Source organism: Struthio camelus, chromosome 2, assembly GCF_040807025.1.
Source record: "Struthio camelus isolate bStrCam1 chromosome 2, bStrCam1.hap1, whole genome shotgun sequence".
Taxonomy (NCBI): domain Eukaryota; kingdom Metazoa; phylum Chordata; class Aves; order Struthioniformes; family Struthionidae; genus Struthio; species Struthio camelus.
The window spans coordinates 146,933,337-146,945,922 of record NC_090943.1 but is presented as its reverse complement, the minus strand read 5'-3'; the positions used below and the strand labels follow the sequence as shown (position 1 = coordinate 146,945,922).

Here is a 12,586-nt window from a genome sequence, read left to right as displayed (position 1 = left end):
ATAGAGTTTAGAAAAAATAGGCATGACTCTGGGTGGTTACTTGAAGTTGCTTGAGTTGCTGTGTTTTGAAGAAGAAAGAAAATAGTGCTCCAGGATTGTATCTGTTTAGACTGCAAAATGGAGTCCTCAGATTATGGTGATAGAAACGTAAGAGGGTGGAATTGTAGGTCACAGTAAAGATATTTGGGGAACTTTGTCCCTGTGATGTAGTTTTATGACGGAAAAAACTGAGAAAGCTTTTATAACCTGACTTCCACATTTTACAAAATCTTTCTCATTTTCTCTCATTTTCCAAGTAAAAACAATCAGTGATTTCTCTTCTGCTCTTGTGTGGGTGGAATCACAGTGACAAGTGCTTTGCGGCTTCTAGAGATGCTCCAAGCTCCCACGCTACTGCTGGCTTGCTGCAATGAAGGACGTGGATGCTCGAGCTCCCCTAATGCTTTGAACACAACCAGTAGCACTGTGGACCAGCTACAACTGGTCTTTGTGTCTTCTACTATGTCGATGCTGTGGGGAGGAGGGAATAAAGTTTGGTTTTAGCCTCAATTTCCTCAGAAATGCCATCTCTGTAACGAAGTTCAGTACAGCCTTACTGAAATCTTCACTGAGTGCTGTGCTTCAGTAGGGATTGAACTCAACAGAAATGAGCACCTCCCAGGAAGGAAATCAGGTTTCTCTTGTGCTTCAGCTTATATATTAGCTTTGTGCGTTGGTTATGTAAAACTTAAATGGATGCTTATATGAAAATAGTTGGACAATTTCTCTTGATCTTTTACTATAGCATCTCATCAAACCATACCTTATCATTACTTAATGCTTTAAATATTGGAATTTTTCCTTCTGAGGCTATTCCTTAACTATGGGAAGTATTCATGTGGAACTGCTTCTAAAGGTTTTAGTCATGCCTTATTCATTTCCTATTTCATATTTTGCAGCTCTCTCCTTTATGATCTTTCCAAATAATTATTTATTATATTGCAGGGATTTGGCAGCACATAGTCCTGCTTCTTGTCCTAAGAATCAGAAACATAACTCCTTTGCCTTTTGTTGGTTTCTTGTCTTTTCTATTGATCAGTTCACATTTTCTCTCTTGGTTTGTTATTAGTAATTGCAAATTTGCCTTATTGCTAATGGATTGATGAAAGACATGTGGGCCATTGGTAAAATCACTTTTTTTTTTTTTTTTTGGAAAGAAAAGCTCGAAAGGTAGTTAGTGCTCAGAAGGAATAGGTTTGTCAACAGAAACCCTGGCCCGAGCTCTGAAGATGCAGTTGTGAGCTGTCTTTATTCCGACCAGTGTGCCTACAATGTTGGTTGGGTGCCGGGATTGGGGCAAGCTGCGCAACCGGGGTGTGTACGCGGCGAGGTCAGAACCTGTTACCAAAAAAGCAGGGGCAGGGTGTGGATACCTACTTTAAAAAGTGTAAGAATCTCCCCTAAAGGCATGATGCTTTCTGTGCGTCTTCCTGGGACAGAACGACTCGTTACACTTGGAATTAAAATTAAAGTATGTCAGTGTGTACACGGTGCCAGTTGTCAGGACACAGCCGATTTTAACCTAGGAAACCTTTCAGCCTGCTTTGGAGTTCTGCAGCATGAAAAGAACAGCCCTCTGGGTCTCCGATGGAGATTTGTTATAGTCTGTGTGTGAAATTTGGTTCAGCTAAAACAGCCTGTTTGATCACCAGATATAAACATTGTTCCATGTTACATGTTGGGAAGAAGGAAGTACTTGTTTTTTGTTGCAAGTAGTTTTGCAGTGGACAATAGGTTTCTAGTACAAAAATCACACAACTAGAAATTTTTCATTCTTATCTTAAATAGTCTAAAGTTGTATTTGGTGGAGATAGCCATATCTATCTCTCTATTTCCATAAAGTCTTTAGTTATCGTGTTACTGATGGAAAAAAAATAAACTAACTAAAGAAGATGGGAGATGTTGTGGAAAACAAGCATGGTTGCTCTGTTTTCCAGTTTTGACTAGTGATTGCACTGAGTTACAAACTCAAGCAAATCAAAGTGTTGCTTTTTAAAGTGTGATTCCAGAACAGCAAGGAAATCAAAAATTCTACTTACTTTGTTGTCTTACACAGCCAAAATATGGCACTGTGTAATTTAATATCCTGCAAATAATTTTTTGGTTTTTTTCAATTACTTGGGCCAGAAGATGGTGATAAGATATAATTTGTATCATGTAGTTCAAACATGCGACCTATACAAGCATTTTTTGTCGTGTTAAGAACTAAAGCAGAAATAGCCTCTTTTCTTACTTAGAAGAAAATATTCTAGAAAATTGCAATATAGAAGTTGAATTTGGATAATGTTAGTGTTTGCAACAATAGATTTAGTTCCTCGTCGTCTTCTTTGAATTCATGCTCAATGCCCGAGTTAAAAAATATATATTTTGGAACATTTATTTCTGAATTAAATTTGAGTTAGCATTTGGGTGCAGAGGACATCTCTTACCTAGGAGTGTCTTCTAATTCAGACAATTCTTTGAGAAGACACTACTTCCAAAAACTTTTTAAACATTTGGGGAGAGACATCTCCCCTCCCCCCCCCATCCTGTTTAAACATTTCTTTGCTGAAATATGTATTTGAGGAACATTTCAGCTATGTGTGCAGCTGCTGCGGCTTTGATTTTTATAATGAGTTTATCACCACTGAAGAGATCGATAACCCAAGGGAGGTTATTTGGGAAGAACTGTAAGTATGAAGAGATGGAAACTAGTCAGACGCCTACGTAGGAAACGAGGGTCATTTCTCCTCTGTAGAACCGTTTACCTATTTGATGAGTTCTATGAGCATGGTTCATCATTTCCAAAAATTTTCTGAGATTAAAGATAATGTACTCTTTTGCTGTATTAAACCTATTCATTATAAATGGTTCACCAAAGTGTCTAATCTTTTTGTTCTTTGAAACAGAGACTTGAGGAATCTTATCTTTGTGATGAAAATCTAGTTGGACATCTTGAGTTCCTGAAAAATTCCTTATGCATGTTCTGTGTAGGGTTTCAACAGTGAATGGGTTTTCTGAGTTACCTTCAGTCTGGAGCTGTGGGAGCTGAGCAGAATAATTTTTTCTGACAACTTTTCCTTGATTGCTGTCATCTGCTGTGGTATCAGATCTTAAGTCTGAGAGCAGGACGATGTTATCGTTTGATGCCAAAGCAACGCAGAAAGGAGGGGATGTGATTGTGCTGTGATTTTCCCAGTGCTTTTCTATTTTCTTTTCAAATAGTTGAAAACCACTAGGAAGGAGTTCTTCCTGTCCCTCTAATGGGTGTTTCAGAAAGAAAGACCGTACTACGGCTATCCGTTACTGCTTTGTCTTATGTGTTCAAAAATGGTTGTTGATCACCTGGCCATTAATTACATGATCAGGCATTGAGGGTTTGTGGGTTTTTCCATGGCAAAGCCGCTCTGCGTTCTTGGCTTCCCCATGAGAACCCTAACTGGTGCCTGGGTAAAAACGATGCACTGGCTGGTCTAAGCTGGGCTTTGCTGGCCATCATGCAGAGGCTGCCTGGTTAGCTAAAAATATGCTCAGTTAGGACAAATAGGCTAAATTACTTTTGAATTTAGACACTACATTTATTTTAGTAGTGGCCCTAAGTATTTATAAATTTGCATACTTTTTTTTAACCCAGATTTTCATGTAGATTATAAGAAATAAATGTCTTTGAGATGCTGCCATGTCTTGTTGAAATTGGACGAGTCCAAAAGTTATTCCGTGAGAGAATAGGAGCGAGCAGAGACAAATATAGACAGCACGGTTATATGAAACTTGTTTCCTTGTTTTCAAATTAAAACAAAATTCAAGTTACATATGTAACTAACATGGAAAGTTTTGGCCTTGATGAGTACAGGTTCTCTGGGTTAATATATTTAAAAGTGGACTTCACGATGGAAAAAAATTAATTTTAAATGCACTTAATCTTCCATAGCAAAATGAGAGAATTGTATCAGTCATCACACCTTTTATTTTTAGTTGTGGGAGAACTGCAGAGAGACAGAGGTAAGAGGAAGCTCCTAGTCTGGAGAAGGCTTGAAAGATTTGAGGCCAAATTATGAGTTCCGTTTATTTTATTTTGACCAGAATCTTACTGATGCTACTAACATATCTTGTAACTGCGGTTTTGGAATAGGCAGAAAGCAAGAAAGAGACAAATACTTGTTGTTTGCAACACAGGAGGCTCTGTAGTAATTTATAGGAAGTACCAGAAAGTAGAGCCGAGACTGGGAAATGCCTCCTGATACCCTGTCTGCTTTCGACAAATTCATACATCATTTCTGATACAAAACCGTAGATCAAAGGGGATTTTCAGCTTTAAAAGAGGCTTGCCCCAGGACAGGTTGGACAGGAGTGGTTTTTTTCAGACTAAAAGTGGTAGCTGGTCTTTAAAACGGGTAAGTTGATTGAGTGCTGTAGTGTGCCAGATGCACAAATGGATTGCAGCAAGCATTCTCTCGGCCATCCTGAAGCGCGCCTTAGCAAAAGGATGAAGAGACCGCAAACACAGAAGACAGGTTAAATTTTGATAGGAAGGTATGCACAGAACGTGGGAACCTGCTTCCCTGCGGCAGTCGATTTTACTAAATGCTGTGCGTCCCGTTGTATGCTGGCTTTCCCTTCCCACCTTGGAAAGTGTTATTTATACAAAAATTAATGTCTTTCTAAAACAAATCTTAAATAAATATACAGTACAGATATCGTGCAAGGTGTCTGGCTACCCTACTAATTAATATCTATTAAGGGTTATTCTTTTGGTTATGTCTTTGAGAGATGATACCAAAAAATGGTGAATTCAGTCTTTTGAGAATGTATTAAGTATCTTTAATGTGTCCATCTATCTTGAAATATGTAGCAAAGTGTTTTTTAATTTCATTTTCTCTGATATTCCGTAACAGTTTCCTTGCGTAATTATGGATTTTGGCCCAGAGTCGATGTAACATATGCAAGGAAATGGTTCCGTAATTATACTAATGCTTGCATAATTAACAAGGTGCTTGCTAATTTTAACAGGCAAATTCCAAGTCGCTTTTGCACAGAGGGAAAAAAAACATTAAAGACCGTAACTTCTGTTAGTTTTTCCTTTCATATTTCTTACAGGTGTTGAAACTATTTCTTCCTAATTTGCGAGTAAATGTATGTATTTTTTGCAGATAGGTAGCACTGGGCAGAATAAGGGGGCTGGGTCGCGGCGTGCATGGTAGAGGGCTGTTTTGCGAGCCGCCCTGGCAAGCTCTGGCAACATGTCTGAGCACTGCGGCGCAGCCTCCCCTGCCGCTGCCGTCCTAGGCAGCTCTTCAGAAGTGGCTGCCAATAGCTCTGCTTTCTTCCAAACTGCGCGGTGGTTTTCTGGTGCGCGCAAATGGGGGCTGAGCAAAGACCACCAAAACTTATTTCCAGTTGTGACCTAAGGCAAGGCTTGAACTCTGGTTTCCGTAGAAAAATGGCAAGCGTGCTGGCCTTCTGTGCCATTCAGCTGCACGTATTTAATGCTTTTGCAGTGCTACTGAGCAAAACGTTGTTGTCCAAGTGCAGGCTGAAAACACTTAGTCACTTTAAGGTCTTGCAATGAAAGGGTCATAATAAAAACATGAAAGAGAATAGCTGAGGTGGCGCTTACAAAGCCAAAACAAAAGTGTATGTATACGTGTGTGTATACACACCTATTTATTATTCCAGTTTCTAAGTGGCCTTGTGTGTTTTTCTGTGAGTATCTTTACATGCTGAATGCACAACTGCGTGTATGGAAAAGTCTGTATGCAGTGTTCTCTCGCTTGCAATTAAAAACTGTGAATCACAACAAAAATGCTGTAAGAACATCTAAGGTAGATAATTAAAGTATAATTAAGTTTAAATGCCTTGGTGAAGGAATATAAAAATATTTAAATTCAACAGGCTAGTACATTTGCAGTTTTCTTTTATTAGGTGTGAAATCTAAGAATCCCCTGCCAACTCTTGAGGGCTCAATCCAGAACGTTGAATTGAAGTACTGCAGCACATCATTGGTCAAATGCGCCTCTGGGACCGTGGGATCAATAAAAATTTGTGCCAAAGCCCCAGGTATGTGCAGCTGGACCATGTAAAACTTTATTGCCTGTATAGGAGAATTGGCCTTGCTTTTTACAAGGAGAGTTACTGAAACAAGAATTTACTCATTGTTCCTATGAATCAGAGAGGTTTTTTTGTATTCTGTTTTGGGTTTTTTTATTATTGTTATTGAGTGTGCCAGGATGATCCAGCCTGGCCCCAGTATAATCAGTTTTGACGCAGAGTAAAAAATAAAAGTGTTGATTTTGCTGCTGAGACAAAAATTAATCTAAAAGCACTGCACAAACTGGAATCAAACTAGATTTTCATATTACACAGGATATTTGCATTTTACTTTATTTGGAGTATGCTTTTGATATATTCCTATTAATTTTTAATGTCTCATTTTCCATTAAGGCTGCAAGTGCATTTTTCATTTGTGAAGTCTTTGAGGGCTTTGTGATGGATTGTTTTTAAATTTCTGTAATAGAATTTTGTTGGAAAAGTACTCAGTAACTTTTCCAGTCAGCGAGTGTGATCTTTGTGCATAACACAGCTAGTGCTAAGAACGTTAAAAATGTGATATATTTAACTCTAAATTGAGTTCAAGGTGATTTTTAAAGTTGTTATTTTATAAAGTTGGGATAGAAAATACTATTTTAATTAGAATTGATTACTTTATTTGAAATCCTCTTGGATATAAAGACGTTTACAAGATAACTTTAAGGAAGTTGGTTAATAGTTAATAAAGGCTTGCTCATTCTGTTTCCTCTTCTAATTCTGTGCTTACCATTTTAATAGCTGTCCTCTTTGGACTAGTGAATGTTTATATGTTGAAAAATTATCTTGTTACTGTAAAAGGTGTAAGAAGTCTAACTTTTATCTTAGGTGATGGTGGAAAAGAGAAGCTGATTCCGTTAATTCAAGGCCCCTCTGACACCAGAGACTTACACAGCAGTAAATGGCTCAGTGAGAGCAGAAAGCCGGAGTCTCTCTTAGCTCCAGATTTGGTAGCCTTTACAATCCAAATTCCACAGTATATGGACTACTGCCATAATTCTGGTAAGTGCAAAACTCTTGTTAAGCTGGTATCACATTACATTTTCCTATCCAATGTAGTTTTCAAAAGAGGGGCTCGATATAAAATGTGCCAAATGCCAAAGTATTTTTCACATACTGCACACATTATAACTTTACTTTAGCTCAGTATGAGACACGAAAACAAAAAGCAGCATTTTGTTATATGTCCTCTTTAATAAGGAACGCTACCTTGACTTTGGTTGCCTTTTAAATAAGTTAGACAGAATCTTTCATAAACATTTTTATTTTTTGGCAAGATCCATGTTGAAAATGTTGGCTTTATTCTTTTTTTTTGTTTTTTTCTGTCTACTGAGTTGTGCTTCTTGTACAGAAGTGGACATGCTGGATTCAAAATGGTTCACATAAATTTGCAGCATAATTTATGATTCGGTTAATAATTTGTTTATCTGCATAATAAAAAATAGATGATTTTCAAAATGCTTCAGAGCGTGCTTTTCACTTCATCTACCCTGTGGTAGTTTTAAATGGGAAGCAAGTTAAGGTTTTCAGAGAACTGCTTGGATAAATTTAAGGATGGTTTTGACTGTGGGCATAAATACCTTTACTTGGCGTTCTCGTGGTTTCTGTGGCCTTTAGGCGGAACATTGGTCTGTTTCAAGGAATACTGTCAATTTGAAATCTAGCTGGTTGAAAATGATTATAATATAATAGTTTGTGAAATACACATGGATCTAGGTTTTGCTCTTGGTATATTGCATTTAAGAATCATGTTTTCATCTTGTAAAATGTTTCTCCTGTTGCTGTGCTGAGGATGGAATCAAAAAATAGGAGAAAGTAACCGATGAGCACGTAGTCTAATGGAAGCAAAAGAAGTAACTACCCCCAGGATTATGAAGCACAAAACCTCCCGGAAAAATATGATTTTTTTCCCTCTAATTTCTTTCATGTGTAATAGACTTTGAATGTTATCAGCTTGAAAAGTAGCAGTGAATTTGTTACCATCTTTGTAATTTTTATGCGTGTATGTAAGCAGTATTTCTTTCTCACGTAAAGTAAATATTAGTAAGCACTTGTATGTTTTGTGGGCAGTACCATACTGGAAATGTTTATGACCGGGTTTGTATAACAGTTATCTTAAGTTCCTACTGCTAAAACATTGCCTAAAAGCAATTCATGATTCAGCAGTCTCTCCTAATTATTCAGATTCTTTAACAAAAAAATTGAAAATCTATCTGTTGCAGCTGTTGCCTCACTGAAATAACTTTTAAGTGTTCATAATATTAATAGTATTTATTATTATTATTATTATTACAGATTATTTCATCTTCTGCCTTTTTCTAGAGGATTTTTTCAATTTAGCTTTCTGATTTTGTCATAGAGTATTGATTGAGTTTGGAAGGAACTGTACGTGCTTACCTACGCTATAGAATTGCTGCTGGTTACAGTGATCACACATACATTTTAGCTCATCGGTATTTTGGATAGCTCAATTAGATACTAGCACATATTTGATAGGTTTGTGAGAGTGCATGTTTAAGAGAATTAAGAAACTGGTAAATCAAATGCAGACCCGACTCATACACAGTGACTTAGAGAGACCAGCTAGTGATGGAGCAGAAAGTTGGGTCATAGAAGAAAAGTGTCTCTGGTACCTACTTTGTAGATGAATGGAGATATGCTTAAAATGCTGACATTTTTAGTTTTAAAGTTCTCCCCAAGTGCCTTAAGGTAGTAGTACTGATTCTATATACTGAATGATATATGGATAACCTGCATACTGAAAGCTCTAGGTCTGTAAGGTGGCACTTGCAAGTGATTATAAATGAGAGGGAAAAGCTGTATGATATATTAAAGCCTCCTGTAAATGTGGAGAATAGTGTACTGCAAATGAGCTTTTACAAAATTTAAACTATGAAAAGTTAAGAATGCTTAAATTATCTCGGATTCCACACAAAGCAAGGGGGAGTTAATCAAAGCCTTTCCTTTTCAAATACTTCCTGGAGGAACTGAGGCAATTCAGTGTAGGAGATATGGATATCCTTTTATGAAGACTACGAAAGCTACCGGGAGAGAAAACATGGAGTGATATGAGAGCATAAAAATGCTTTTGCTGTCAGTTGCAGTCACTTCTGGGAATTGAGAAAGCGGTGCTGGATAATTTAACGGCAAATTCAACTTGCACCATGTGGGAATTAAAGGGCTGTTAAAAGCTGTACTACTAGAGATGACTTTGCAACTTTGCAGTATGAAGTTGAGCTGTTTGGAGCCACTGATCATGGTAATGGTAGATATGATGTTCAGGAATAGAAGTTCAAAATACAAAGAAGCGTAATGAGATAGTGCAGCCTGCTCGTAGAAAGAAAGAAGAAAAAACTCCCCAATGAAAGTTAAAAAATAACATCTAGATTTGTTCTATATTATCACATTGCTAGAGCTAAGGCCAGGCCTGGCCAGCCTTTCTAGCTATACAAGATAAATAAGAAAATATCCGTGTAGCTGAAGCTTTGAAAACGCACATGCCATTTCTCCAAGAGCCAAGGGAGACAGCAGTGCCGCTGTGCTGGGGTTGGCTCATGTGTCACTTGGCACTCAGGTAGACTCAGCTTACTTTTCCCCACACAAAGGGAGTCAGAAAACTTAGCAACCTCGGTGTCAGCAAAGCTGCTGGTCACATGGAAGAAAAGTTTGGTTTGGACCTACACCAAGTTGAGGAGCTGCAAGTTAGCCACCTCCATTCAGAACTGAGTCATATGATGTTCCTTTGTGTGTCAGACCAAGAGATGTAATTGCAGGGGAATTTCTGGGCACTCTGGCTAAAAAAGAGACCATCACCTAAGAGAGCTTGTAGAAGAATCTTGGACTACAACATAAGGCCTGTAGAAGTGATTTAAAAAGAAAAATTTGTTTATATAAAAATCGATGAAGGAGAAGTAACTAATTAATTCATTGTGCACCTGTGAAGTTGAATGGAAAACACCAGGGTCCAAAATCAAAGCAGTAGGTTGGGCATAAAATGCCAGGGAGGAGGTGATGCAAGTGATAGGTATTTCTTGAGTAAATTGGAGGGGAGATGTTACGGGACCTTTTCTCCACCTCCCTCTGACTCAGGAGGGCAAGCACTGCGGTGCGCTTGTCTGTGGTGGCCTGCGAAGGCTGAGGGTGCATTTACAGTCTAAGTGATGAAGGTAGAACCTACCATATTAGCATTTCATTTGTTGATGTTTTACTTAATACCAAGAGGAAGAGGAAAACTTGATGATTCTAGTAGTAACATACTGCATTGAGTGCAACCTGCCAAGAGAAATCTTGGTCTTTGTAAAATGTTATTCCAAGCAGGGCAACATTAGGGGGTGCAATCTATAGTAGACAGGCAAAGTAAGAGTTATGTATAAAAAGTGCAGGTACTGATGATTTTTAGCAAGGACATTTACATTTCATTTTCACAAAGTGCATCATTAGCACAATGGAAAACTGATAAACCCATGGCAGAGGAAGACTTTGAAGAGATGGGAAATAAATATGATTTTATTTAGTACTTAAACATAAGTCTGCACGCTAGAGCTTTTAGTTCTGAGTACGTTCATTTGGCTTATGAAAAGCTGCCATAGGGGTGTCTATGCATAGCTGTAAAAATCAGTGGATGTGCTCCCCAATCTTAATGTAAACTGCAGCACACAAAATATATGAGAAAAGAGATTATTACATTACCCTTGGGCTTGGGAAGGTCTTCTTACTGCTTCTCTGAACTAACCCTGGATTTATTAACCCTCGGAGCAAGCTGCAGCCCTTGTTTGCTTCACCTGGCCTTTGAGAGAAATAGGGAGATTGGGAAATGAATGGGGGCGTTAGGATTTAATTATGAGCAGCTGTTGAATAGATGAGGTGAGCTGATTAAGCTCTGTTTGGTTTGCCATATTGAATAATTGGCAGTGCATGCACAGCCGCTGTATGGAGAGCTTTCCTACGTATAAATCAAGAAGAAACAAACTAAAACCCACGATTAATAAGCAGCTTTCTTTGAGCTCAACTTAAATATTCAGCAATGCAACAGTGAAGCAGGGGAGAAAACAAAAGTACCTGTATTTAGTTCATGCTCTGGTATGGTAAATCGGTACAGCCGGCGAACCAAGTGAGAGTGAAAGCAGACTTCCCCAGTTTATGTGAGAAGCCGCGTGAGGAATGAAGGGCAAATATTCAGCCTTGTAGAACTTAGTAATTTCTAACTTAAGTGATAGTTTTCTTAGGCTTCCAAGGATTTGGGGTGTTTTCCCCAACTTCAGTGTTTTCTAAGTGTAGATAAGATCTCTCCTTTTCTTCCCCTACGAATAAAGGAAAGAAGGATATTTGTGAAGTGAAAATATTTTTAAAGACTGAAGAAAGCACATCCTCAAACATGGAAAAAACGTCATAAATGCTTGTACTGCATTATGCTGTTTGTACAACAACATTATACTTTTTCCTCTTATATAACAGCTGATTTTACCTGGTAGAACTTACTTGAAATGAGGTTACAGATTTTACATGTATTTGTTTGTATGTATGCACACCAATACATACTCCCGTACCCCCATTTCTAGCAGTTAAATATAACTCAATGACATCTTCTGAATTATTCTTTGACGGCCCAGTTTGGGAATATTGCAAAGTCTGGCTTTTAAAGCTAGAACAATGATATTTTATAAGTTTTCAGTTCTAATTTAAGTGAAGGCCTGTGCTGGTAAATAAAAATACTTATAAAAGAGAATTCATAAATATTTCAAAATATTCTGGAAGTATTTGACACAGTGAATGAGTAAAAATTAGTAGTAATTAAAGACAATTTGCATTTGTGGTTTGGGCATAAATGTGTAAAAATTATAACCATCTATCTTCTTACATTTCCTTTCCTCTCCCTGAGGATTTCACTATGTACTTTATCTGTAATTGTTGCCAGTTTTCTATCAATTTCCCACTGGGCTTCTGGTGCAAAATATCTTATCCTGCTGATGACAGAGCTTGCCTGAATGATTTCATGCTCTTAGCATTTTTGTTCACGGGAATTAGGGGCAGAATGTAACTGCAGCTGAGCATAGCATCTATTTTTGTAATTTTGAAGTTTAGACTCTGTTATTGGAACTAAATGAAGAGATGCAGGTGTTCTCCAGTTCAAGTCCTTTGGGATTTTTTGATGGTAGATGCTTGAAAAGAAAATGCATGTGTTTCCAGAGTCAAACAGCAGCTGTGGACAAGGATTTATGTTTTTCTCAGAACTTTGGGATTTCAAAATGTTACATTTAATCACATGCACAGAGAGGAGAGCAAATGTTAAAGATGTTACATATAAAACTAGGGGACTGATCTTTTTACCATACCAACTAGTTGTGGGAATAGAGGAACAAAGTGATCTTTAATCTTAATATGAACAATTTCAAAAGGATTATGATAGTTGCCAGGACTCTGGTCTTTTGAGAACTGTGCTCTTGCAGCGCACAACATTTATAGCCTCTTAATTACTTTTAAAATC

General features: G+C 37.7%; 1 protein-coding gene across 4 annotated transcripts in view; it reads left to right on the top strand.

Annotated features, from left to right (window-relative positions):
* Window positions 1-12,586, top strand: part of VPS13B (vacuolar protein sorting 13 homolog B) — a 484,859-nt gene that overhangs the window by 158,246 nt on the left and 314,027 nt on the right. For all 4 annotated transcript variants that reach the window (XM_068932943.1, XM_068932945.1, XM_068932942.1 and 1 more), the window contains exons 18-19: window positions 5,941-6,075; window positions 6,931-7,104. In XM_068932943.1, the coding sequence (XP_068789044.1) occupies window positions 5,941-6,075; window positions 6,931-7,104 (309 nt within the window). The remainder of the gene's footprint in view (window positions 1-5,940; window positions 6,076-6,930; window positions 7,105-12,586) is intronic.